The sequence below is a fragment of the Balaenoptera acutorostrata genome, chromosome 3 (genome assembly GCF_949987535.1).
Source record: "Balaenoptera acutorostrata chromosome 3, mBalAcu1.1, whole genome shotgun sequence".
NCBI lineage: Eukaryota > Metazoa > Chordata > Mammalia > Artiodactyla > Balaenopteridae > Balaenoptera > Balaenoptera acutorostrata.
Genome location: NC_080066.1, coordinates 154,335,395 through 154,363,102, shown reverse-complemented (window position 1 = coordinate 154,363,102; position 27,708 = coordinate 154,335,395). Strand labels below are relative to the sequence as shown.

The 27,708-nt window shown below is 44.8% G+C and overlaps 2 protein-coding genes across 3 annotated transcripts in view; one reads left to right on the top strand and one right to left on the bottom strand.

Annotated features, from left to right (window-relative positions):
- TGFB3 (transforming growth factor beta 3) overlaps positions 1 to 16,629 on the top strand; it is a 29,418-nt gene extending 12,789 nt beyond the window's left edge. For both annotated transcript variants that reach the window (XM_028167084.2, XM_057543397.1), the window contains exons 3-8: positions 3,637 to 3,800; positions 4,094 to 4,223; positions 9,720 to 9,827; positions 11,585 to 11,753; positions 13,955 to 14,108; positions 15,401 to 16,629. In XM_028167084.2, coding sequence (XP_028022885.2) covers positions 3,637 to 3,800; positions 4,094 to 4,223; positions 9,720 to 9,827; positions 11,585 to 11,753; positions 13,955 to 14,108; positions 15,401 to 15,559 — 884 coding nt within the window. In that variant the 3' untranslated portion in view covers positions 15,560 to 16,629. The remainder of the gene's footprint in view (positions 1 to 3,636; positions 3,801 to 4,093; positions 4,224 to 9,719; positions 9,828 to 11,584; positions 11,754 to 13,954; positions 14,109 to 15,400) is intronic.
- A 3,022-nt stretch (positions 16,630 to 19,651) lies between these two features.
- Positions 19,652 to 27,708, bottom strand: part of TTLL5 (tubulin tyrosine ligase like 5) — a 325,193-nt gene continuing 317,136 nt past the window's right edge. The window contains exon 35 of the mRNA XM_057543393.1: positions 19,652 to 20,051. Coding sequence (XP_057399376.1) covers positions 20,029 to 20,051 — 23 coding nt within the window. The 3' untranslated portion in view covers positions 19,652 to 20,028. The remainder of the gene's footprint in view (positions 20,052 to 27,708) is intronic.

The following is a 27,708-nucleotide window of genomic DNA, read 5'->3' as shown; positions in this document are numbered from 1 at the left end:
TTAAAGGTTAACCTATTTAAAGGTTGAATCCTTAAAGCTGTGGTTTATCAAACATCCAGAACATCTGGATGCCATGGTACCCTTTGCAGAGCACTATAAACTGTGGTTCTCAATCCTGGCTACACATTAGAATCATCTGGAGATCTTAAAAAAAAAAAAAAAAACAGCTCTGGACTCACCCATACTCCAATGAGGTAGTCAGAATCTCTGGGGAGTAGGTCCAGGCATCATCTGTTTTTAAAGCTCTCCAGGTGATTCTAAGGAACAGCTAGGGTAGAGGAGCACTGCCACACTGATATATGTAGTCCCATCATTGGAACCAGAAGTAATTTTACTAGCAGAAATGATGAACACAAGCAGAAGTACATCTAGGAGCCCAGGTGTCTGAAAGCATTAAAAAAATGCCTGGTCTAAACATGGTCAGCTGTTTCCAGATTTTTCCATGAATACCCTGCATGAATATTCTTTGCTTATTTTTCTCTCCCTATAGTAAAAAGGAGAAAATGGCACCCATTAATATATATACTTTGTGTGCAATAGAAAAAGTTGGTCATAATTTAATTCGTAAAGATGGACCCCCTAGGCCAGCTCTCAATAATACTAGTGTTCTGCAGAAGCATGGCTTAATCACAAAACTGGGAAGTGGTTTTTGTCTGAGGCATAAGTTGGCACTCTAGCCCCATTTCATGGAATCCTGCTACAGTTTGTTGGTGAAATCATCCCTCCACTAAATGATCTCTGAGGTCCCCTCCAACTTCCAGAGTCTCTGCTTCAGTAAATGAGGTCAGAAGACCTGGGTTCAAATCCCACCTCTGCCACCTACTCTGTGAGTGATCTCGGAAGAGTGATTTAACTTTCCTGATACTTACTTTTCTCATTTGTAAAATGATAAATTTTACTTATTCTCATTCTCCTCAAGGAATGTTAGCGGGTCAGATGAGTTAACAGAAGTTCTATGAAATGTAAGATAGTGTTATTACATTTTGTTTATTTATTTATACTCTGGCTCATTCTACAAATTATTTAAAGCATCGTTAGTATTCAGTGGATTTAATTGTCAAGAAGATTATGTTTACATTTTCTCTCCTATACAGTTCTTTTAAAATCACTAATGATTGTGTCTGAGCTTTGCTTGCTAGTGTCAGTTTGCTTGTGTCAATTAATTCATGTGTGACCCTGGCCAAGACCCCTCTGGGCATGAAGTTATCTGAAGTGGGTTGCACTAGATGACCCCTAATGTCCCTTCTGAGTCTGTTAGAAATCTGTAGATCCCAGGGATAAAATATGACCTTTCCCATCCCCTTGAAATCTCCTTGAAATTCCCACCAAGAGGAGTCTAGCTTGGGGAACAGATATCTGATTGATTGGGCTGGAAGACACAAGGAGGAAGGGTGACGAGGGTGTCCTGAAGACCCTTTTGGCTCATCATCCCCCATCCCCTGGCTCCCCACTGTCTTGCCCCCAGTCTGACTCTCCTCACTGGCACGGGCCATTTTCTGTTCCCCTTTCCCTTTTTATAGCAACACACACACTGCGCTGACATATCTTTTATTCCCTCTTTAAACAGTTACTGGAGGTACTAGCCTAACTGAAGCCATATTGATGACAGCTCCTCTGAGACCCAAGTATGTCAGTACTTGAGAAGGTTTCCCTTCCAAGGAGCTTACCCATGTCCAGAGGGTTACAGACTTGCAAACTCAAAAATTAAACTGCCATCATGATCCCTCTTTCTGGTTTTATCCGAAATGGTTTAGGGAATAGTTGGCAGTATTCGTTCTTTCAAAGCCAGTTATTAATCAGGGCTTCATTAGCTAGCATTCACACATTTTTTTCCCCAACATCTGTTCCATTAATTTCCTAAGAACCAGGGTCAGACCCACCAGATGGCAATTTCCAGAAACACTCACTCATCCTTTCCTACAGCTCAGTAGCGCATGTGCTTGTGTCCAGGCCTCTGATCCTCCCGCCCTGTCCATGACTTCCTAAACCACCCCTGGGGTGATTATGGGCTTGTTCCAGCCATGTTCATTATGTGTGGAATCTGGGTCTCTGGGCTTGGATTTCAAGTTCTGGCTATTGTTACCATTTGTGTAGAAAGTTTTTCTCTGGGTGTTAATGCTGCTCAGACCTTGAGGTTGTAAAGAAATGACAGGATCTTCCTGTCTCCTTTATCTGGCTCTGAGGGGGTGGGAAAGAGCATGTGTGGCCTTCTGTCTTGTGGACAGAGGTTCAGAGGCCAGCAGGGTGACAGAGGCTGGCATAGCATGTGCTGTCAGGGAAACTAACCCTTGGAGAGAGAGGAGCCAATGGTGATAGACCGGCTCAGTCTGAAGAAACATCTGCGGGGGGTCTGCCAGGCTCCAGATGTGGGCTCCTTGTCACACCAGTGCTGTCTCATTAGATCTAGAGTGTCACTGTCTATGACTCCCTACTGTTAATGATATAAAATCCAACCCCTTGGTCTGATGTTTCAGCCTCCCCGCAGGTGGACCCCAATCTACTGTCTTTTTTTTTTTTTTTTTAAAGAAATTCACGTTCTTTTATTTATTTATTTATTTATTTATGACTGTTGAGTCTTCGTTTCTGTGCGAGGGCTTTCTCTAGTTGCGGCGAGCAGGGGCCACTCTTCATCGCGGTGCGCGGGCCTCTCACTGTCGCGGCCTCTCTTGTTGTGGAGCACAGGCTCCAGACGCGCAGGCTCAGCAGTTGTGGCTCACGGGCCCAGTTGCCCCGCGGCATGTGGGATCTTCCCAGACCAGGGCTCGAACCCGCGTCCCCTGCATTGGCAGGCAGATTCTCAACCACTGTGCCACCAGGGAAGCCCCAATCTACTGTCTTGACCTTGTCTCATGGGCTCCAGCCTGGCTGCTTCAGGTCCCTCTTACTCACGTGCGTTTGCTCCCCTCCCTGCCTGTGCTTCCAGCAGTCCTTTCATGTAAAATTCTTTCCTCTGCATCCTTAGACCCTTTCCTCCTGCAGGACCCAGATCAAATAATCACCACTTCCACGAAGTGCTCCCAACCCTCTCCCTCCTCTGACCTGTTTGCAGCAACTCCTAGGCTTCTCCAAAGGCCCTTAGCACTTTTCCCTCTGGTCCTGTTGTTTGGTCCATGTACTAACAGCCTCCCCTGGATATTAATCTCCTTGAAGGCAGGGGCCCTGTCTATTCCTTTTTGCTTCCCAGTGGTAGCCTGTGCTTGGCACATAGTATTTGTTCAATGCATGTCTGATGAATGAATGAATGCCTGAATGAACAAACGCATGAATGAATCAACTAGCTAACAATGATTAAACTGCTAGAGGAAATTGCTGATATCACTGGAGAATCTGTATTTTCTAAAAGAGTAGGAAAGCAGGTTGGAGAGCCTGCCAGAGTGGGGACGGCGAGGTGAGGGGTTGGAGGGGCCAGTTGTTAGTGCCATGTCCTGGGGCTCCATGTCCTGCTTCTCCATCAGGCCTGTGTGTGATTCCAGGGCCACCCCAGATCTTCCTTGGGTTTCCACCTTTAGGTCTGAGGCCTCAAGCTTCTAGAGAGGTCACAGTTGGAACCCTGGCCCCTTGCTGAGTGTCCGCTGGCAGCACACTGTCCCTGTAGGTCTCACTCATGCTGTGCCTCCCCACTGCTCTGCCTCCTAGATGACCTGGCCGTCTGTCCCAAAGGAATCACCTCCAAGATTTTCCGCTTCAACGTGTCCTCAGTGGAGAAAAATGAAACCAACCTGTTCCGAGCGGAATTCCGGGTCTTGCGGATGCCCAACCCCAGCTCCAAGCGCAGCGAGCAGAGGATTGAGCTCTTCCAGGTGAGCCCCCTCCCAGGACAGACACCACTCACGCAGGAAAGCTGGTTCCTTGGCCAGATCGGGCCTCCACGCTGCTCAGAGTTCAGCAGACCTGGGTGTGAATCCTACCTTCTCTGAGACTTAGTTTCTGTATCTGTGTCTGTCGTTAAGAGGATTAAGACTTAACCGAGGAACTCAAAGGAACATTTAAGAAGTCTTAGTTTGCTCTTGCTGCCCCTCCCCGTCCTCCTGCACCATGACACGGCGGGTGCCCTGTCCTGGCCTCGGGACTTATTCCTTCCTCTGCCCTGTAGATCCTCCAGCCGGATGAGCACATAGCCAAGCAGCGCTATCTTGATGGCAAGAATCTGCCCACGCGGGGCACTGCTGAGTGGCTGTCTTTCGACGTCACAGACACTGTGCGTGAATGGCTCTTACGAAGAGGTAGGTGGACTCAGGATGAGCATTTTGGAAGGAACCTCAGGCCCCTTGGTCCTTCATGACACAGAGGGAAGAGGACAGAACTAGGGGAGGCACAGATCTGGGTTCAAAGCCTAGCTTTGCCATTGACTTGTTGTGTGTCCTTTATTCGTTGACTCAACTGATACTGACTAAATGCTCACTCTGAGCCAGGCCCTGGGGATTCAGCAGTGAACCAGACAGGTGAGGTCCCAGATCTCATGGGGTTTTTGTTCTGGTGGGAGAGACACATAGTAAACAAGTAAACATATTGATGAATAAGACTTTTATATAAATTATAGTGATAAGTACCAGGAAAAACAGAAAGAGGGCAAAGTGATAATGACTGGGTGGGGTCCAACATCAGGTGCTCAGGGAGTCTCTATGAAGAAGGAATTTGTGCACTGAGATCTGAGGGACAAGAAAGAGCCAGTCTGTGAAAGTCGGGATAAAGGATGTGCTACACAAAACCAGTGAGAAGCAGCAGGAGCCTGACTGGTGTGGCTGGAGCAGAGTGAGCTGGGGGGTCAGAGAGGAGCTGGAGCCATATGATGTAGGACCTGGAAGGCCACGGTCAGGTGTCAGGACTTATTCCAAGTGTGATGAGACGTCCTGGGCGGGTTACAAGCAGGGCTGGGGATGTGGGGGAGAGGTGATTTGGTTTACATCTTTCAAGGGCTCTCTGGTTGTCATGTGGTCAAGGGAAGAAGTTAGGTGCCGCTGTAGCAGCCCACGTGAGAGCAACATGGGCTTCGTCCAGGGCGGTAGCCGTGTGTATGGAGATGATTAAGGATTTGTTCTGTATTTTGGACGTAGAGCCAATAGGACTGACTGGTGATTAGATATGGGGTGAGAGGACACAAGAGGAGTCTAGATGACTAAAGATTTTGAGCTGAACACCCATGTGGGAACACTTATTGAAATAGGGAGGCTGGGAGAAGAGCAGGTTTGGGGGCAGGTTCCATTTTGGCCGATTAAGTTTGAAAGGCCTGGCAGTCATCCAAGTAGAGCTGTCCAATAGGCATATCAAACTGCACATGTCCCAAATCTCTCACCCACTCGCTCTGCTTCCTCACCTGGAAAAGAGGTAATGGTGTCTTCCCTTCATGCCTCACAGAGCTATTTTAAGAATCCATTGTATTTAAGAGAACTTCCAAGTTTTCAGCCTGTTATGGGACAGTAAGCTTTTATTAGGTCAGATGAGGAAATGGAGGCCCAGAGAAGTTAAGTGGCTTGACCAGAGTCATCCAGCCTGGATTAGAGCTTGAGTCTCCTGACTGACAGTCATGGCGCCTCGTGGCATCACGCTCTGCTATTTCTTCCCTTCTTTGCTTGGTGGTGCTGCCTGGTCCGGTGCTCAGTGGGGTGAGGGTATCTAAGGCGGTCCTGTCTGTTCCTTGTATCCCTCTTGCGAAGGATTTTCTATTCTCGTCGGCTGCTGGGGAGACACAGTCCATCCATCCACGTACTGATATCCAGAGTCCCTGGGGCAGGTGGGTCCTTCCTTGTCCTCAGTGTTTTAGAAAATTAGGGGTTGAAGCTCTAAGGCAGAGATCACAAACTGGTTGGCCTACCAATATTGTTTTAATTTAACTAGTGGTCAACAGTTTTTGTTTTAAAGTCAGGAGATTTCACATAAAACCTAGACTTCTGGCTTTTCTTGACAAATGGGAAGATTTCCTGGTAACAATCCATCAGAGATGAGTAGGGCCACCTCTTGAGGCAGGGCACGCATTCTTCATGTCACCACAGGCCCCACCATTCCCCAGTGTTCCCCAGGAGTGCGGCTGGCAGTCCCAATTCAGCATGATACATTGGCTCGCTTTGCTCACTTACATAACCTGCTGGGCTCTGTAAGCATCCGAGTGTGCAGGTCCCCATCTGAGGGGCATAACCTGGTGACTGAGTTGGCAGATAGGGGACTGGAGGTCCTGCCTCAGCTCCAAGGGTACTGGGGATTCCATCCTATTTCCCTGACTGAGCACAAAGGCAAAAACCTGGGAGAACCCATGTGCACCAGCTGACAGCAGCACTGTGGGAATTCTGACTCAACTCCGCCTAGAGCCCGACATGGCTACAGAGAGGAGAGGCTGGGGAAATGAATCTCTCAGCTTCCCTGTCTGATTTTGATCAGCTCCACCTGGATTTCTTTGAAGCCCTGGGCACTTGAAGGAGTTCTTATTTTCACAGCTGCAGAACTCAATGAGAAGTTTGCACTGAGAATGATTTCCATCCTCCTTGAGACATCAAAAAGATAATTTCGTAATAAAACCTATGGGTTCCCCACCCACCGTCCCCACCGCTGCCAATTCTGAGGTTAGTTCTTCACTGGAACCTTCAGTTCCCGCTCCGGCAGATGCCGCCCACCCCTCGCACGGGGGAGTCATACACAGACCTTTACTTGTGCAGAGCTCCTGAGTCTCTTGAGGGTTCTTGGCCCCAAACAAGGCCGTAAATGGACTCCAAATGGAGCAGCTGGCGGTGTGGACCGTGAAGAAACTGAGTCACATACACGGTCTTGTATTAGTTCAGCAAACATCTAAGAGCCTGCTGTGCACCGGTTCCCAGGCTGCCTTCTGGGCCCAGAGCCGGCTGGAGCCCTCTCCAGGGCTGTGGGCCCAGCTCTTCACGCCCCTGTGCTGTCGTTCCACACAATCTGTGGCTCCCCTGTGTGCAGAGCCTGGCCTCCCCAAGCAGGCCGGGCAGGGAACACGCCCAGCACCACGGCTCAGGACAGGGGGCACACTGGGAATACACAGCCGTTTTGTATCTCAATGACTGTGTGGGCATCTACCTTGATGGTCCCGGCTGGGCTCTCTTTGGTCGCTCTTTGTCTCTAACAATTAGGAGTGTGGCTCTGATATCAGGCTGCCTGTGTTTGAATCTTGGTTCTACCACTTACTGGTTGGATACCTCGGTCAAGCCATTTAATTTCCCTAAGCCTCAGTGTCCTCATCTGTATAATGCGGGGAGGGGGTAATAATAGTTCCTGCTTTGTAGGATTAGTATGGAGATTACATAAATGAGTTAATGCACGCATAGTCTTAGAGCGGTGCGTGACCTGTAGCAACTCTCAACAAGTGTTGGTGATTATCGTCATCATTCTCTGAGCCATCTACCTAGACAGAGCCTGTTAGCCAAGCTGGGCACCATCACACACTCACTACCTGCACCCTAACCCTAACTCTCCCCAACACATCTGTCTGCATCTTGACTTTCTAACTCACAGACTCATAGGACTTGTCCACTCTAGGTCTCTCCCGGACTACTTAAACCCTTCTGGGTAATAGGAAGTGTACTATGTTTTATGTAGCCTGTTTCAGCTACTCTAGCTCCTTCTTTTAGCCGCCTTAAACCAGAAAGAGGACACTCCTTATACATCCCTCTCTATTCACTTCTTGTTCTCCATCTGGGGCTCAGCTTCCTTGTTATATTGGCCCCTCCCCACCCCACCAAAGCTAACCTGGAACAGAAATCTTCAAGCTCAGCAGGTGTCAGTGTATCCCAGAGGCTGCCCTGATTGGGGTGGAACAAACGAAGCTGGGATCTAGAGTTTATGGAAGAAGGGATTGGGCTGGTTTTTAACCAGTAGAACTGGGACATCCAGGTCTGCCTAATGCTGACTGGAATCTCTGGGCTTGGGCCATTCTGCGCATGAGAAGGATGCTGAGGTGGCCTGGACTCTTTGGGGTTTTCCCTGCTGACATCAGATTTCTGGAAGACCCCAGGTTGGCCCCAAGGCTGGATGCTCACACAGAACTAGGGTGACCTCCGAGAGCAGTGCATCAATCAGATCCCTGAGGCGCTGACCCTGACCTCAGAGGTCATCCCCCCCACGACCTCTCCCATAGCTGACCATAGCTGGCTGCTGCCCCGGATCAAGAGAGCTTCCCTGATTGAGTCTTACCCACCAGGATTGACATGATACCAGACTACCTGGTTTCCCTGCACAAAACCACTGGATTCAGTTCAAATTTTTCATTCCATATTCTTCCTTTTTTTTCCTTCCACTTTATGCAACCCCTTTTACTAATTTCCTTGCTTTCCCAATTTTAGTTACCAAAATACCCGATCCCACAGCCAATAGGAGAAAGGGCCAGAGCTGGCCTTTTTGCCCCACAGTATCAGCCACCAAACCCTGGTGCCTCCAGGCTTCCTCACACTTGTTTTCTCCGAGCTCATGCCATCTGGACCCTCGGCCATGGCCCTCTGCCATCTCTTCCGGCCTGTTCTCTAATTTCACAACCGTCTTCCTGAGCCGGTGGTTGTCCCTCAGTGAGCCGTCCACAGCCCCGCTGGATACATTTACAACTCCCCCATTAAGGTGAACAAGGATTGCAAAGCAGAAACTCTCAGTAATCTTGGCCTCATCATGTCCTTGTTCCTTAAGGAAAATATAGCCAAGCATAACTGAGATTTGCATCTTATCTCCTCTGGAATCTACCTCTCTCTCTCTGTCTACAACTGTAGCCCTGGTAGAAATGGTGGCCTCTTCCACCTTGACTGATTCTGCTGCTTGCTTGCCAGAGACCTTGCTCTAGCCTTGCTTTCTTTTTTTTTTTTTTTTTTTTTTTTTTTTAAAGGATTTTCTTATTTATTTATTTATTTATTTATTTATTTATTTTTGGCTGTGTTGGGTCTTCGGTTCGTGCGAGGGCTTTCTCCAGTTGCGGCAAGCGGGGGCCACTCTTCATCGCGGTGCGGGGACCGCTCTTCATCGCGGTGCGCGGGCCTTTCTCTATCGCGGCCCCTCCCGTCGCGGGGCACAGGCTCCAGACGCGCAGGCTCAGCAATTGTGGCTCACGGGCCCAGCTGCTCCGTGGCATGTGGGATCCTCCCAGACCAGGGCTCGAACCCGTGTCCCCTGCATTAGCAGGCAGATTCTCAACCACTGCGCCACCAGGGAAGCCCTAGCCTTGCTTTCTTAATTTTAATCCTAGAGCTCAGCCTGTGCCCCTTCCTCCCATCTTGTGGCCTTTTGAATCACAGCCTCTCTACCCCACAGTTCTTCAGTTTTCCCCTTTCCCTGGTCTCTTCCAGGCACTGTGCCCCTCTCCTCTGTCCTTTCACAGCTAGAATATCTCCTCTCTCAGCCGACATGTAGGGGGTGTGACTGGTTTTCTCCTTCTTTCCTGTACCCTCATCCTTTTGCCCCCTAGTAGGCTGGTAACATTTTTTTTTTTTCCTAAACCATTCTTTGAGAATAGATGACTATTAAAATTCTCCTTCATGGTGCCCACTGGTTTATGCCTCCATTTGGTTGTTTGTAACACAAGAGAAATATGTGGAATGTGGCAGCATGAGCGTGAAGGTCTGCTATAGCCTTGGCAGCACTTTCTGTCACCTGTGAGCCTCAGTCTAACTCAGTTCCTATGACTGCCTGTGGCGGCAGAGGCCCTGGCTCTTCTGTGTGTGACTGGTGGGTACCCTCCTTCATCACACAAACTGCTTTTCTCACCAATGCTGTGTCTTATTTTGCAGAATCCAACTTAGGTCTGGAAATCAGCATTCATTGTCCATGTCACACCTTTCAGCCCAATGGGGATATCCTGGAAAACATTCAAGAGGTGATGGAAATCAAATTCAAAGGTAACAAAATGGATGTGTATGGTAGAATGGGTGGGGGAGTTAATGAAGCAAGACGTAACAGGAAACCCCTACCAGACCCCAAGGAAAGGAACCAAGTGAGCTCCCTCACAGAGATGGCCAACTGTTTTGTACTTGAGGAATTCTGCTTTGTCCCAAAAGCAAAAACTCTCTATTCTATAGAGAATACATTAGCATCTGGAAGACAGTGTTATGCTAATAAGAGCCGTGAAATCATGTAGGCAAGCTGGTTCACTTCTCTGAGCTCAGTCAGCAAACTGGGGATGACAGTACCTCTTTCACCGGGTTGTCATGAAATCAAATGAGATAACGAATGTAAAATAGAGCACATGGATGCTCAGCAAATAATAGTCGTCTTTGCTTTCCCCAAAAGAAATGAACTTTGGTGCCTGTGAATATGAGCACTCTGACTATCGGGCTTTCCAGATGTTGCAGAGCCCACCCGATCCGACATCCGGGTTTGAACGACTGCTTTGGGCCTCAGGGTATTTGCATTGAGGGCAAAATAGTTGAGAGTCATTTCTGGTTTTCCAGTATGTTTCCAAGGCACTCAGCCTAGACAGCCTCTGGATTGCAGGGAAGTACTGTTTTCCTTTCGAAGCTCTGTTGTGGGTGACTGAGGCACACCTGAGGCCAGGAGGTTTGTCGAGGTCAAACCAACCAATTCAAAGCCTGAGGTCACAGGCGTGTCTGGAAAAAGGTACAGGCCTCTCTTGACTCCCAGCCCTGGGCAGTCCTTTGGCCCTTCATGGGCCTTATTTCAGAGCCTAATTTTTTTAAAAGCACGTCATTTGACATCCTAATCACAGAACCTCAGAGCTCAAAAGACCTTGGAGTCCCTACCTACAGCCTGGTTTGGGTTGAAATCCTCCCACTTCAGTAATCGTTATCTTGTTCATAAAGATTTTCAGAAAAAGAAGTCTGAGGTCCAGCTTCCCATTTATCCTCCAGTCCTAGTGCACCTGCATGAGGTCCAAGGCCCTCCTGTCACTATGAAAATTCAGCTCCTCACGTTCCTGTCCCTGGTGGAGATGGGCGACAGCCAGCAGCTGGCCGTCACCAAATAGATCTTCTTTTAGTTGAGACTCTTTCTAATTCAGTTTTCAGTCTTTGCAGATGAAATGGCAGGTTTCCTTTCCAGTTTGTCTGCTAAGCTGTTTACCACACACTTCATGATCTTATCTTGAGTTTTATAGAGAAAACACTTTTGAAACTATAAGTGCAATGCGAATGTTAACAATTATTCATTCTTGTTCCTCTGGCTCCCATTCAAACTGTCTTAAATTGTGACCCCTGAAATCATAGGTGGGACTTCTGTGCTATTTTTGACCAATTCAGATCATAAGAGGAAACTCATATCCCAAGCTCTAAGTCTCAGAATCTAAACTGACAGCTCAAAAAAAATGTGTTAGAGCCGCCTAGTGACAAGGATGCTTCATGAATCCCTGAGGATTCCCTAGGAAGCATCTCGGGAAGGGCTCTCTGCCCTCTGAAGGATGTATGCACAGGAGTCACGAGGGGATCCGACCGGGGGCATCTTGCGCGTCCCTAGATACCGGTTCCTCCACCCAGTCTTCCCCTTCCTGCAGCTGGACGTTAGCATGAAGCTGCATCTCACCCACCCCTTCCTTGTAGACCCCACTGTCCCTCCTCCTGACCAGTGGGGGGATGGGATGAGAAAGCAGCAGCCACCCTGCCTTCCCTAGACAGGAGACCGTCATCTTCCTTCCCTTCCACAGGTGTGGACAGTGAGGATGATCCAGGCCGAGGAGATCTGGGGCGACTGAAGAAGAAAAAGGAGCACAGCCCTCATTTAATCCTCATGATGATTCCCCCAGACCGGCTGGACAACCCAGGCCAGGGAGGTCAGAGGAAGAAGCGGGCCCTGGACACCAATTACTGCTTCCGGTAAGCCTGGGCTCACGCAGGACCCACAGACTCCTGAGACAACACTGATTGCACGCCTTCTGTGTGTCAGGCCCCAGGCCTAAGCCACCCCCAACTGAGGGTCCCTGATGCTCTTCACAAACATCTCCCAGGAATGGAGATTTAGAACCTCTTACAAATCTTTTTCTGGGAGCCCCACTGTTTTCCCACAGCCCAGCCCTGTAAGGGCCTGGACAAAGTAAAGGAGGAGGAGAGAGTTGCTAAAACGGTTTGGATTAGAGGCTTGGCCTCTCCATGGTTTTCAGGCTTTAAAATACTTGTAGGGTATGTTTGTGTGGCAGGGAGATTAATGCAGAGATTTCCATTAAAGAAGGGCTCAGTTCCCTATGAAGGGTCCAAGGATGCTACCGGATGAGGGAAAACAGGACAGTCTCCATTTGCAGTGGGGAGTGTGAGCTAGAGAAATTATGAACTAATTTGGACATAGCTGGGTAGCCACTGTAAAGAGATTAAAAAATAGCATCTTATTTAGGAATACTTTAGTTTCTCATTTATAAGGGAGGGGGATTAAAAAAGCACACACAGCAATGACTGAAAGGTAGAAAATGACCACATCCATGAGAAGGTCTGAAAGATAAAGTGCTTTAAGGAATTTGGAACAAGGAGCTCATCTATGGACGCAGGAAAGGCTTCTGAAGGGTGTGGAATTTGAGCTGAGTCTTCAAGGCTGAGTAAGCCTTGAGTATGTAGGGATATGGGAGGAGGAAGCACTTTGGGTAGAGGAAGGCACACGAATGGGTCAGTTTGGCTGGAGAGGAGGATGCCCGAATGGAGCTGGGGAGGATGAATTGGGAAATCTTTAGATCTAAAGCCATGTCTTCTGAGGAACAATGGAATGAACCGGGGATGTTGAGCTTGAGGAACAGAAGGTATAGGAAAGGCAGTGTGGTTGCCTCCAACTGAAGGCTGGCATGTAGATTTGCTCTGTGTGGCTCTCAATCAGTTAGGAATGGATGTTCTTGGCTGCAAGTGACAGTGGCTTAAACCACAGGGGATTTCCTGTTCATAAGAAGCATGTAGCAGCAGGCCCAAGGTTGGTCTGGCTGCTTACTTATGCCATTGAGGACACAGGCTTTCTCTCTCTCCAGTCTGCCATGCTCAGTATGTTGGCTTTTCATCCCCTTGCTTATGGTCACATAGCAAGACTGCTAGAGCTGCAGGTATCTTGTCTGTGCTCAAGACAAGAGGAGGGAAGGAGGAAACCAGCAGCCTTCCTCTTCCATCTGTGACTTATAAAGAATCAAATACCTTTGCCAGAATTTGCCCTTGCCCACTGTATACTTCTGCTTATGTCTGATCGGTCATTGCTGGGTTACATGACAATCCCTACCTGCAAGGGAGGCCAGGAAAACAAGTATCTGGTGTTCCAGACTGTAAAGGGCGGTGGCAAGAGAGAAGGCAGGGTAAGAATGACTCTTGAGTAGAAAAATGAGAACGTCTGCCACGGTTTACCCTTGGAACCCACAAGAAGCCAGATTTTGGCCAATAGTTGCCTTTGGAAATAGCAAGTTCTAGGTCTCAGCAGGTACTGAAGTACAGGCTAGATGCCCACTTGGCAAGGGGTATTGCCAAATGGATTTCTGCAGGCAACGGAATTGAAGTGGCCTGATAATCACATTTGGGGTAATCTAGGAATCATGAATCTAATAGAAGGATATGTCTCGTTTTGATTCAATAGCCTCTAGACTTAGACTAAGCAGTCATTTACTATAGTATATAAGTGCATAAGCTTAGAGTTTATTTCTGGTTGGGTGCACATTAGGCAGGTAACAATAAAACCAACCTCAACAAAGTTGAGTTTGCTAGTAACATTCAGTGCTTGGTTTTATGTGGAACACTTCAAGTCTTTGTTTTGATTCATGCTGTAAAAGGGGCATGGCCACTTTTGCCTTTTTTCTCTTCTTCATACATTATCTATGTATGTATATATCTACGCCTACTATGTCCTTGGGATTCTGGTCTTCAACAGAGGAAAATGCCTTTATAGTTAGTACAGCTCAATGCACTTGAACCTGGGATTCCACTGATTAGAGCCACCTCTACCTCTTATGATGACCAGGAAGGACTCCAAGTGCAAATATGAGGGCTATTTGTGAAGTTTTTTATGTTGGTGATTTCCTTTTAGGTTGATTTTTAAATAATTTTCGTTGTCGTTGTTGTAGCAATCTGGAGGAGAACTGCTGTGTGCGCCCTCTCTACATTGACTTCCGACAGGATCTGGGCTGGAAATGGGTCCATGAACCTAAGGGCTACTACGCCAACTTCTGCTCAGGCCCGTGCCCATACCTCCGCAGCGCAGACACTACCCACAGCTCAGTATGGAACAGGGTCATGCCGCGTGGGGGGGTGGGGCTAAGCCAAGTAGGCCGCTTGTTAAAAAGGATGCATGAAGGGCTGCATGTTGAATGAGCGGATGATGACCTGGGGTGTAAAATCCCTTTGGTGACGGTTCTGATCTTGGCACCCTGGCCCAACTCTAGTGGGCCACATTCTACCCTTTAAAATTCCTTCCCTAGTTTCACCCAGACTTTTAAGTTGCTTTGTCTATTTGCTTTTGTACTATGGAAATTAATTACTGTCACATGCCACCCCCTATGTCAGAGATGCACATGGCTGGCAAGGAATATTGGGGCCGAAAGGGCTCTACCGTCGGATAAAGAACTCTAATAATTCTGGCCTCTTGAATGTAGAAAAGTTATTTTAAAAGACAATGTAGGGCTTCCCTGGTGGTGCAGTGGTTGAGAATCTGCCTGCTAATGCAGGGGACACGGGTTCGAGCCCTGGTCTGGGAAGATCCCACATGCCGCAGAGCAGCTGGGCCCATGAGCCACAACTGCTGAGCCTGCGCGTCTGGAGCCTGTGCCCTGCAACGGGAGGGGCCGCGATAGTGAAAGGCCCGCGCACCGCGATGAAGAGCGGTCCCCGCACCGCGATGAAGAGTGGCCCCCACTTGCCGCAACTGGAGAAAGCCCTCGCACGAACCGAAGACCCAACACAGCCAAAAATAAAATAAATAAATAAATAAAGTAGCTATAAAATTAAAAAAAAAAAAAAAAGACAATGTAAAGCACACAGAAGAAGACTATACGAAACAAAGGGAAAGAGAGGGAAGTCCACGACCGAAGCTAGCTTGTCTTTCCCTCAAGAGGAATCCAAGATAGGGCAGTAACTTGTGAAGCATATTTCCTCATAGCTCCTTGTTACTGCGTCCTGTCTGGGGCCCTATACTCTGGCACTGAGTAAATGGCTCAAGCCAATGTTTAGTGAGAATGGTTCTCACCGAAGTGACCAGTTACAGCTAGGAGGAACCAATACAGGGGTGTTTCTTCACAGCCAAGAGAATTTCATGATCAATTCCAAGTGCCCCAGTTATGGGGGTTATGCTTAAACCGATAACGCCCAGACAAACGCCACGTGCTGCATCCCGCGTGGATGAACAGTAACCCACCACTCCCCCGAACTGGGTTCCACCAGTTCCTCTGAAGTAGCATCAGTGGCCCATTTACCACGTGTTCAGTCTCTGGAGCAGCCCCTAGACCTTGCAGAGTCCCTGGGCTCCCGGCCTGAGGTTTGGCTTTCTAACCTCTCAATGATGCCTCCCTCCCCAGGTGCTGGGACTGTACAACACCCTGAACCCTGAAGCCTCGGCCTCCCCTTGCTGCGTACCCCAGGACTTGGAGCCCCTGACCATCCTGTACTATGTCGGGAGGACCGCCAAGGTGGAGCAGCTCTCTAACATGGTGGTGAAGTCCTGCAAGTGCAGCTGAGGCCCGCCTGCTACAGAGAGAGAGGAGGGATTGCCACTGCCTGCCTGCCTGCTCCTCGGGAAACACAAACGCGATGGACCTCACCTTGAGGCCTGGCCCACAACCTTCAGCTCCAGGCAGATGGCTGAGACGGGGGTTCCCTTTTGGAACATTTCTCTTTCTTGCTGGTTCTGAGAATCACTGTAGTAAAGAAAGTGTGGGTTTGATTAGGGGAAGGTTGAACTCTTCAGAACACATGGATTTTCTGTGTCATAGACAGAGGTGGTGGGGACAGAGGAAGAGGGATGGCAAGTCGACACGTCGCAGGGCCATGGGATTTGGGATACCCTAGGGAGGAGGAAGGGCAGAGAATGGCCGGGGGGCCAGACTGGAAGACACTTGGAGCTGAGGTCAGATTGCTCATCCATCGCTGCCCCATGTCTGCTCGAGGGGACCTGGATTACATCATACAAGGCAAGTGTTTTTCTTCAGGCAGGTTCCCAAGACAAAGTCCCAGAATTGTATCTCATACTTACCTGGGATTATGGACAAATCTGTTAGTTTTGCAAATTGTCCCCTGGACGTCAATCAGCATCAAGGGTCATTACGGGGTTGGGGGGTGTGGAATCCAGGTAATGCAGTTCCTGGGCCCTATGGATATGCTGAACTCAGAAGCAGAGGGTGGGAATTAACCCTCTTCGGTCTGCCCCCTGGGTTCCTCCTCTCGCCTTCTTCCTAGATCGTATTTCTCCTTGGACATTTGGCTAGACACCTTCCAGGTCAGGGCGCACATATCTGGATTTTGGGTCTCTGCAGCCTTTGGGCATTATGGGTTTCCCCTCCTGACCCCCCGAGACCTTGTGCTCATCTGGTGTTCCTGGAAGCAGGTGCTACAACGTGTGAGGCGTGCGGGGAAGTTGCACAAGTGCCACACAATGACTTGGCCCCAGACGCATAGACTGAGGTATAAAGACAAATACAAATATTACTCTCAAAATCTTTGTATAAATAAATATTTTTGGGGAATCTTGGATCATTTCATTTTCTGGAAGACTGTTTCTAAACAATAAAAGCCTTATTCTAAGGTGTAAGTCTGACTCAGTAAGTATCCTTAATTACCCTCTTCTTAATTCCATGTTCACATCTAATGATCAGAGGTAACTGGAATCTGGGGCTGAAAATCTCAAACATCGAAACATTGCTGACTGTGAACTCCCCTGACAGTGACATACTGCACTGCCTTCTGCCATCTGAGAGGGCTGCACTACCGTTTGTGTTCCCTTCCGTCTTCGATACATTATCCTCAGACACACAGAGGCAGTGCCTCAGATGTGCAGAAAGCATATGAATTTGACCTCCATTTAGTTGTGGGCAAAGTCACTTGGGGTGATTTCACATATGGAAATGTGTTGGTTTGTACATTCACTATAAATTCAGTTGAGAATTAGAGAAACTGTCTGTGGCAAATGGCCTAAGAATATGAGGCTAATTCTGTTACCAGGTTGAGCCTAAAAGAGCTCACCAGGGACTCCTTTTCAGAGGATGGGCCTCTTGTCAGGGATTTGGGAATGGGAGAGGGCAAGAAAAGCACAATCCCATAGTTCTCTTATGAGGTCATGGATGCCAGAGCAATGCAGAATTCTATTGTGGCTTCACGTCCACCTGAAGCAACCATCTGCAATAAGTGAGGAACCGTCTAGCAGCTCCTGAAAAACATGTTCCTCTATAGAAATTACTTTACCACTGGTAAAAAAAGAAGTATATCTGAAGCTAAAATTTGCAGGTGGAAGGATGTGTACAATATGTTTGTGTCTGGAGTTGTCCCAAATTAAACTCCTGAATTTGGTCACTGAGACTCTTTTCCTCCTTCACCTATGCTCAGGCAATTCTAAGGGCTCCTCTCTCAGACTTCATCCTATGTGGCACCCATTTACTTCCACTCTATTTCAGGAACTATGTCCCTGCTGTAAAATCACATCTGGTGGCATTGTGCTCTATCTTACCCAAGGGAGCCAGTGGGTCTGAAGAGGGGATGCAGCATGCCTAGCTCTTCAGCCATGGCCATAGCCAGCCCAAATTTCAGTCTATTCATTGATGGCCGTCCTTCTCAAATTTCAATGGGCATAAGAATCACCCAGCTGCTTATTTAAAATGTACAATTTCAGGCTGCAGCTTTAGAGATGTCTTTAGGACTGGGGTAGGTCCAGCCTACCTAAAAACTGTATTTTGAGAAGCAGTGCCTTATACCTGACATCGTTGGTCCTTGAGGCTTAAATGAGGAAGAGGGAAATAATCTTACAGGGCCTAGAATAAACTTTTTTTTTTTTCTTTTTGGCCGCACTGCGGCATGTGGGATCTTAGTTCCCTGACCAAGGATCAAACCTGAGCCCCCGGCAGTGGAAGTGCAGAGTCTGAACCACTGCACCGCCAGGTAAGTCCCAAACCCTCCTTTTTATCCAACCTCATCAGACATCATTAGAACGTTGGCCTGAGGGTTCATCCTAATGAATCAAGGCAATGAGCAGTGTTTCCTGAAGTATCCCAAAGGAAACAGACCCACTGTGATCCCAAATCTTCTTTTTATGTTAGCGCTCTATTCTTATCTTAGCTGATACAAATATGGGCAGGGGTCTGAAGTCCAGCCTCCCATCTGACATGTCACTTACAGGCACTATAGAAACTTAAACCATTTGTCTGTCCATCTGTAAAAATACGTGCCTGTTTTGGGGAAGGGTAAGGAGGGACACTACTGTTGGAGGGAGGATCATATGATTTGCTTGGTTTGTTACCAAGAGAAGTCCAATACCAATAATAATGACACTAATGTACTTGGGTGAATGAAGGAAGAGATCTGGAGTCTGGTCTTACGCCTGATCAGCACATGGTGAATGCAGTAAGAAATTTAGCCTGAGGATTCAATTCTGATGGTTACCTAGGGCAATTCCAAACACTCTAGTTGGTCTAAAAGTTCTTTTACTGGGCTCATACCCTCTTATGCTTTTTTACAAGAACCGTATGGTGAGTCTCCCCAAACACCTTATTTCCCAATTCTACACATCAGCAGGGGACTATGAAGGAATTCTAATTTGTCTATTAACCAATTCATAACCAAATTAGCAAAACAGTTAAGATGGTCCTCAAACTACTAACCAGAAGTCACAGGAACACCTGGAATGCATTCTCTCTTTTCTCCTGCAACTGACAGACTTCATCCCTCACAAGCAAACAGAATGCTTCAATGGGCTCAAACCTGTTTTCATTTACCAGGAAGGCAATAGAGCCCTTCTTCTCTCTGCCTTTTTGAGGGTCCTTTTTCTTTTAGGATTTCAATGCTTAATCTATAGGACTTTGTTGTGGAAACCTCAGATGCTGGATTCTCCCCAATAACTCCCTGTGGCAGCTAAGTCAACCTTCAGTGGGCTCTGCAGTCACCTTTCAACCTCTTCTCCAGTGGAGGCCAGAGAGAGGACCTAGGACAGACAAGGAAGCAAGAAAGCAGAGGTAAAGCAGAAAGCAACCAGGGGGCTGAGCTGCATCGTTCTGATGAACTGTTTAGGTAAATACTGTGCAACTGGATACAGATTCATGTGCCACTGGAGGACCTGTCTGCTGTGGTCTGATAATGGAGACATTTGCATGCCCCAGCCTCCCAGGTGCTGGAGCTGCCCCTGGGGAAGAGCCTGGACCCACCATCTGTTGAAACCAAATATAAGAATAAAACATCTCTTTATAACTCACATTTCTTACCTGAAGTTTAAAAAATTGCCCAGCAATGACATAAAATGAGAAGTTGGGCCTATTTCAGTCTCGTTTGTGAATACTGATTGTTTGGAAATTAGTAAATGGAAAAAAAAGAAAATAAAAATAGACTTACTTTATTAATTTTAGAAATCAGTAATTCCAAAGGGTGCCTTCACCATGGCTCATGTGGTCAGCAGCACATGGACTTTTTTTCACTCTCCGGGAAACTTGTGATATAAACTCCCCCTTTCCTCCAAACCCTCTTGCAAGGGAAGAACAACTTTGGTACATAATGTTGTTGGGATTTTAGGATTTTAGGAGGTAAAGCTTAATACTGCAATCTTGAAAAGAAGAGGAAGCAAAATGCAAATAGCCAAAGAGCCTCTTTTATATCATCTCTGTGTGGTAGCAGGAGAGGGACAGAGAAGACCTAAGCAGGTGGCAGAGGGGGTGAAAGGGGTAAAAGATACAAGTGTGCGCTGATGGGGTATATATTGCTTCCGCTGAATGTCCCCACTGCCAAGTTCCACTGAAACCCAGCTGACATGTTTTCCTGTTGTCTCAGGAAAAGTCTGGATTGGCTGATAGGCAACAATCTACTGCCACTTCTGCTGGTAGGCACTGGGGACTGAAACAGCAAAAAAAAAAAATACTCTGGACCCCTTGCAGCACTGGTGGATGCTTCACTGGAGTCACGCACCCAGGAGTAGTGGAGTAGTGAATAGGTTCCTCCTCCGCGTGTCTGTGCTTCATCTTTTAGTGTGAGCGGGATCTGAAAAAGAGGAAATCAACCAACCACTGAGTATCTGAAATGAGCACGTGGGGTTTTACTAATTTACAGGAATGTTTGGATTAGTTAGCATTACTGAAGAATAAAGTAGCTGTGGCCCAAATAAATGAAGATCACTTTGAAGTAAAAAACTATTAATTTTAACTACTTTTGTTGGAAACGTTTCTAAAACACTCCCATTCTGCTGCTGCTTCTTTTTTGTGTCGTTTTCTTAGTTTCTCCCGGCCCCGCATAAGAACATTTTATCCCTTCTGCTTCTTAAATAAAAGATGCTAAATAAGTTAGCCTTTTCTAGAAACTCAGAGTCAGCATTATTAGCATTCAATATTGAACCACACGGAAAAATTGCTCTATGTACGCTCCAGAGTTTGTCTAAATCTTCCCTCCGTGCTGGGTTATCAGATAACACTCTGCCTTGTACCCCTTGCCTCCACCCCCAAAATACACATCTACATTTCTCCATCCAGTTTAAGAAAAGGAACATTACTATTACCCTAAATCCCCTGTGAGACCCTCCCAATTCTTTCTCATTTCCACTATCTTGAATTTTGGGTTTATCTTCCCCTTGTTTGCTTTTAAAAAACAGGTCTATTTACTACATATACTTATATCCCTACACATTTTATTTTAGTTTTATGTGGTTTTGAGTTTTACAGTGCTATTTTATTATGTGACTATTCTTATATGTGATCTCAGTACACAACTGGAAGAATTTCTTTAGATAGATACTTAGGAGTGGAATTGTTGGGTCATAAATACTTGCATCTTCAACCCTCTAAAAATAATGCCAGCTTATTTTCCAAAGCAGTTGTACCAATTCATACCGCCTCTGCCAGTGGATGAGCTTCCCCCCAACCTCAACCTCCTCTACATGTGGAGAAGCGGTATTGCCTGAATTTAAAATTTTTGCGAATCAAGTGAGGATATGATGGTATCCTACTGTGGTTTTAATTAGCATCTGACTGATTAGGAATGAGGTTGAGCATCTTCTCAAGTATCTAGTATTACACACACATGTTTTGTCTTCTGCAAAATGCCTGGATATGCCTTTTGCTTATTTTCCTATTGAGTTGTTGCTTCTTGATGTTTTTAAACAGCTCTGTTGAGATATAATTCCATACCATTCAATTTACCCATTCAATGTGTAAAATTCAGTGACTTTTAGTATATTCAGAGTGCATCCATCACCACTATCAAGTCTAGAACATATTCATCAAAAGGAAATGAAAACCCACATCTCAGCCATCACCCCCATACATCTCATCCCCCCAGACCTAAGCAACCATTAATCTACTTTCTGTTTCTATAGATTTGCCTATTTTGGACACTGCATATTAAGTGGAATCATATAATATGTGGTCCTTTGTGTCTGGCTTCTTTCACTTACCATAATGTTTTCAAGGGTCATCCACATTGCAGCATGCATCAGTACGCTATTCCTTTTAATGGCTGAATAATACTCTATTGTGTATATATACTATATTTATTTATTCACTCATCAGTTGATGGGTATTTGGGCTGTTTCTACCTCTTGGATATTATTAATAATGCTGCTAAAAACATTCAAGTGCAAGTTTTTGTTTGGACATATGTCTTCATTTCTGTTGGGTTATATACATATTGCTGGGTTATAATGGTAACTCTATGTTTAATGGTTTGAGTACCTGCCAAACTGTTTCCCAAAGCAGTTGCACCATTTTGCATTTCCACAAGCAGAGTATGAAGCTTCCAATTTCTCCACAGCCTCAACACTTGTTATTGTCTTTTTTTGAATACTGCCATCCTGGTGGGTATGAAGTGGTATTCTGCTATGATTTTGATTTGCATTTCCGTAGTAGCTAATGCCATTGAGAATGTTTTCATATGCTAACTGGCACTGTATATCTTCTGTGCAGAAATGCCTTGTTCAGATCCATTGCCCATTTAAAAAATTGAGTTGTCTTTTTAATCATTGAGTTTTAAGACTTCTCTACATATTCTAGATACAAGTCCCTTATTACAAACATAATTTGCAAATATTTTCTCCCATTCTGTGGGATGTCATTTTGACAGTGTCCTCTGAAGCACAAAATTTAAAAAGTTTGATGATGTCCAGTTTGTCTATTTTTTCTTTTGTTGCTTATGCTTTTGATGTCATATCTAAGAAACTATTGATTTTTAAAGTTCTTTGCTTAATACCTGGATACTAATTTTTTGAGGGTGTGTGGCAAACACCCTCACCAAGTTTGTGACTTGTTTCTTCAATCTCTTTAGGGTATCTTTTTTTTTAAAAGAGGTTGTTTCATGATTTACTAATTTATAAGGAAAGTCCTATTCAGAGATAAAAATTAGATTGCATTTAGATATACACTTAACAAGTGACCTTTTCAGAAAATGATTTTGTTTTAAATGTTAAAACTTCCAGAAAATCCAGGACAGTCACCATAAAAATGGATGGTTTCTTTAAAAAACTTTTTAAAATAAAAAATTTCAAACATATACACAAACTAGAATAGTATGACACCTTCCTGTTCCCATCCTCTAGCTTCGATAATTATCAACGTCCTACCATTCTTGTTTCATCTCTCTCCCCATGTTTTTTCTCCTGGAACACTTCAAAGAAAACCCAAGATAACGCATCATTTCACTCATAAATACTTTAGCATGTATTTCTAATAGAGAAGAACTTAAGGATAAAAGGAAAACAAAACAAAAATCCCACAACATCTTTATGGTGTCTTAGAACAGAAGTTCCTAATTTGAATAAAGTCAAATTGATCAGTTTTCACCTTTCTAGTCTGCACTTCCTGGGTCTAATTTAAGAAATCTTTCCCTTACATTATGGTCATAATGTATTGTGCTATAACATCTTACAAAAATACTGACACTTTTGCCTTTTGTATTTAAGTTTTTAATTCAAACTAAAATTGTGTAGGGTATGAAGAACAGATCTACCTTCATTTTTTTCCCACACAATAACTTATTTTCCTATCATTATTTATTGAAAAAGCCACCCTTTCCTCCTTTAACTGCAATACCTCTCTGCCATAAACTGTTTCCATCTAGAAGACCAGTTTTCTGTGCCAACAACACACTCTCTTAATTACTTTACCTTGATAATAATCTTTTTTTAAAAAAATAAATTAATTTTATTTATTTTTGGCTGCACTGGGTCTTTGTTGCTCTGCACGGGCTCTCGCTAGTTGCAGGGAGCGGGGGCTACTCTTTGTTGTGGTGCGCAGGCTTCTCAATGTGGTGGCTTCTCTTGTTGTGGAGCATGGGCTCTAGGCGCACGGGTTTCAGTAGTTGTGGCACGCGGGCTTCCGTAGTTGCAGCATGCAGGCTCAGTAGTTGTGGCACACGGGCTTAGTTGCTCCGCGGCATGTGGGATCTTCCCGGACCGGGGCTCAAACCCATGTCACCTGCATTGGCAGGCAGATTCTTAACCAGTGCGCCACCAGGCAAGTCCCCCTTGATAATAATCTTGATAATAATTTTTGGTATCTAGTAAGACAAGTCACACATGGCTCCCTATCTCTCATTCCCATTATTTAAGAGTATAAGGGTTAGGCTTGACCCTTTTCTCTTTCATGTAAATTTCAGAATCAACTAAAGTTAAAAAAAGAAAAATGAACAACTAATATCCTCTCCAAACTATAGATAAATTTTGGGGTGAACTGACATCTTACCAAACTGACTTTTAATCTATGAACATGTTTCCCTCTCCATTAATTTGGGTTTTTTTAAGTGACTCTCCATAGGGTTTTATAACTTTTTTAAATTGGAGTATAATTGCTTTACAATGTTGTGTTAGTTTCTGCTGTACAATGAAGTGAATCAGCTATATGTATACATGTATCTCCTCCCTCTTGGACCTCCCTCCCACCCCACCCCCCTATCCCACCCATCTAGGTTGTCACAGAGAACCAAGCTGAGCTTCCTGTGCTTTATAGCATGTTCCCACCAGCTACCTATTTTACGCATGGTAGTGTATATATGTTAATCCTAATCTCCCAGTTCGACCCACCCTCCCCGTCCCCGCCATGTCCACATGTCCGTTCTCTACATCTACGTCTCTATTCCTGCCCTGCAAATAGATTTATCTGTACCATTTTTCTAGATTCCACATGTATGTGTTAATATACGATATTTGTTTTTCTCTTTCTAGCTTACTTCACTCTGTATGAAAGACTCTAGGTCCATCCACGTCTCTACAAATGACCCAATTTCATTCCTTTTTATGGCTAATATTCCATTTTATACATGTACCACATCTTCCTTAGCCATTCATTCTGTCGTTGGACATTTAGGTTGTTTCCATGTCCTGGCTATTGTAAACAGTGCTGCAGTGAACACTGGGGTCCACGTGTCCTTTTGAATTACGGTTTTCTCAGGGTACATGCCCGGTAGTGGGATTGCTGGGTCATATGGTAGTTCTAGTTTTAGTTTTTTAAGGACCCTCCATACTGTTCTCCATAGTGGCTGTATCAATTTACATTCCCACCGACAGTGCAAGAGGGTTCCCTTTTCTCCACACCCTCTCCAGCACTTACTGTTTGTAGATTTTTTGATGACTACCATTCTGACTGGTATGAGGTGATAACCTCATTGCAGCTTTGATTTGCATTTCTCTAATAATTAGTCATGTTGAGCATCTTTTCATGTGCCTCTTGGCCATCTGTATGTCTTCTTTGGTGAAATGTCTATTTAGGTCTTCTGCCCATTTTTTAATTGGGTTGTTTGTTTTTCTGATATTGAGCTGCATGAGCTGTTTGTATATTTTGGAGATTACTCCTTTGTCAGTTGCTTCGTTTGCAAATATTTTCTCCCATTCTGAGGGCTGTTTTTTCGTCTTCTTTATGGTTTCCTTTGCTGTGCAAAAGCTTTTAAGTTTCATTAGGTCCCATTTGTTTATTTTTGTTTTTATTTTCATTACTCTAAGAGGTGGGTCAAAAAAGATCTTGCTGTGGTTTACGTCAAAGAGTGTTTTTCCTATGTTTTCCTTTAAGAGTTTTATACTGTCTGGTCTTACATTTAGGTCTTTAATCCACTTTGAGTTTATGTTTGTGTATGGTGTTAGGGAGTGTTCAAATTTCATTCTTTTACATGTAGCTACCCAGTTTTCCCAGCAGCACTTATTGAAGAGGCTGTCTTTTCTCCACTGTATATTCTTGCCTCATTTGTCATAAATTAGGTGACCATAAATTATGACAAATGTGCGTGCGTTTATCTCTGGGCTTTCTATCCTGTTCCATTGATCTATATTTCTGTTTTTGTGCCAGTACCATACTGTCTTGATTACTGTACCTTTGTAGTATAGTTTGAAGTTGGGGAGCCTGATTCCTCCAGCTCTGTCTTTCTTTCTCAAGATTGCTTCGGCTATTCAGGGTCTTTTGTGTTTCCACACAAATTGTAAAATTTTTTGTTCTAATTCTGTGAAGAATGCCATTGGTAGTTTGATAGGGATTGCACTGAATCTGTAGATTGCTTTGGGTAGTATAGTCATTTTCACAATATTGATTCTTCCAATCCAAGAACATGGTATATTTCTCCATCTTTTTATGTCATCTTTGATTTCTTTCATCAGTGTTTTATAGTTTTCTGAGTACCGGTCTTTTGCCTCCTTATGGAGGTTTATTCCTAGGTATTTTATTCTTTTTGTTGCGATGGTAAGTGGGGTTGTTTCCTTAATTTCTCTTTCTGATATTTTGTTGTTAGTGTATAGGAATGCAAAAGATTTCTGTGCATCAATTTTTTAAAAAATTATTTATTTTATTTATTTTATTTTTGGCTGTGTTGGGTCTTTGTTGCTGCATGCAGGCTTTCTCTAGTTGTAGTGAGTGGGGGCTACTCTTCATTGCGGTGCGCGGGCTTCTCATTGTGGTGGCTTCTCCTGTTGTAGAGCAGGGGCTGTAGGTGCATGGGCTTCAGTAGTTGTGGCACATGGGCTCAGTAGTTGTGGCTCGTGGGCTCTAGAGCACAGGCTTAGTAGTTGTGGCACATGCGCTTAGTTGCTCCGTGGCATGTGGGATCTTCCCAGACCAGGGCTTGAACCCGTGTCCCCTGCATTGGCAGGTGGATTCTTAACCACTGTGCCACCAAGGAATCCCTGTGCATCAATTTTGTATCCTGCAACCTTACCAAATTCATTGATTGGTTCTAGTAGTTTTCTGGTGGCATTTTTAGGATATTCTATGTATAGTATCATGTCATCTGCAAACAGTGACAGTTTGACTTCTTCTTTTCCAATTTGTATTCCTTTCATTTCTTCTTCTTCTCTGACTGCTGTGGCTAGGGCTTCCAAAACTATGTTGAAGAAGAGTGGTGAGAGTGGACATCCTTGTCCTTTTTCTGATCTTAGTGTAAATGCTTTTGGTTTCTCACCATTGAGAATAATATTTGCTGTGGTTTTGTCATATATGGCCTTTATTATGCTGAGGTAGGTTCCCTCTACGCCCATTTTCTGGAGAGTTTTTATCATAAATCGGTGTTGAATTTTGTCAAAAGCTTTTTCTGCATCTATTGAGATGATCATATGGTTTTATTCCTTAATTTGTTAATATGGTGTATCACAGTGACTGATTTGCATATACTGAACCGACATCTTACCAAACTGACTTTTAATCTACGTACATGTTTCTCTCTCCATTAAATTTTTTTTTTCTTTAAGTGACTTTCCATAGGGTTTTGTAATTTTTTAAATACTAGGTCTTACATATCTTTTGTTAGAGTTTTCCCTAGGTACATTATGTTTTGATGATTATAACTTTGATACAAAGGGTATCTGTTGTATAATCACACACTCTACCTGTTTGTTGCTGATGTACAGAAATGTAATTGATTTTGGAAAACTCCTATAGAGCTAATAATTTTTTTTAACATCTTTATTGGAGTATAATTGCTTTACAATGGTGTGTTAGTTTCTGCTTTATAACAAAGTGAATCACCTATAGAGCTAATAATTTACTTGAACATTCGTTTTGGGTTTCCAATCAGACAAATACATTAGGTAAGAATAATGGCAGATTTGCTTCTTCCTTTCTGAATCTTAGGTCATTTCTTTTCCTTGTTTCTGCTTTACTGACTAGGACTTTCAGTACAACACTCGATAGAAGTGAAGGGTTCCCTCGTCTTGCTCTGCATCTTAAAGGGAATATTTTCAAGGTTTCCCAACCAATGGCATGATAGTTACTGTTGCTTTTTTTGTAGAGATACTCTGTCATTAGGTTCCCTTCTATTCTTACTGAAGTAGGAATTTTTTTAAAGTCATGAGGGTATTGAATTTATCAAATGCTCATTCTGTATCCATTGAGAGGAGCATATGATTTTTTTTCCCTTTAATCTGTTACTGCAGAAAATTACATTAGTTGATTTTTAAATATTACACAATCTTGAATCTCTGGGATGGACCTAACTTGATCATGATGTCTTTTTTTAACATTGCTGGACTCAGTTTGCTAATGTTCTATTCAGACTTTTTCACATTTATACCCACAATTAAGATCTTATAATTTTAGAACATTTAGGGGGTGGGGGACTGTCTTTGTTAGAGTTTGATATTAAGATGATAATAAGAGTTAGGAAGTGTTCCCTCTTTTCTGCTACTCTGGAACAGTTTGTGGAAGATTGGTATATCTGATCTTTGGATGGCCAGTAAAAC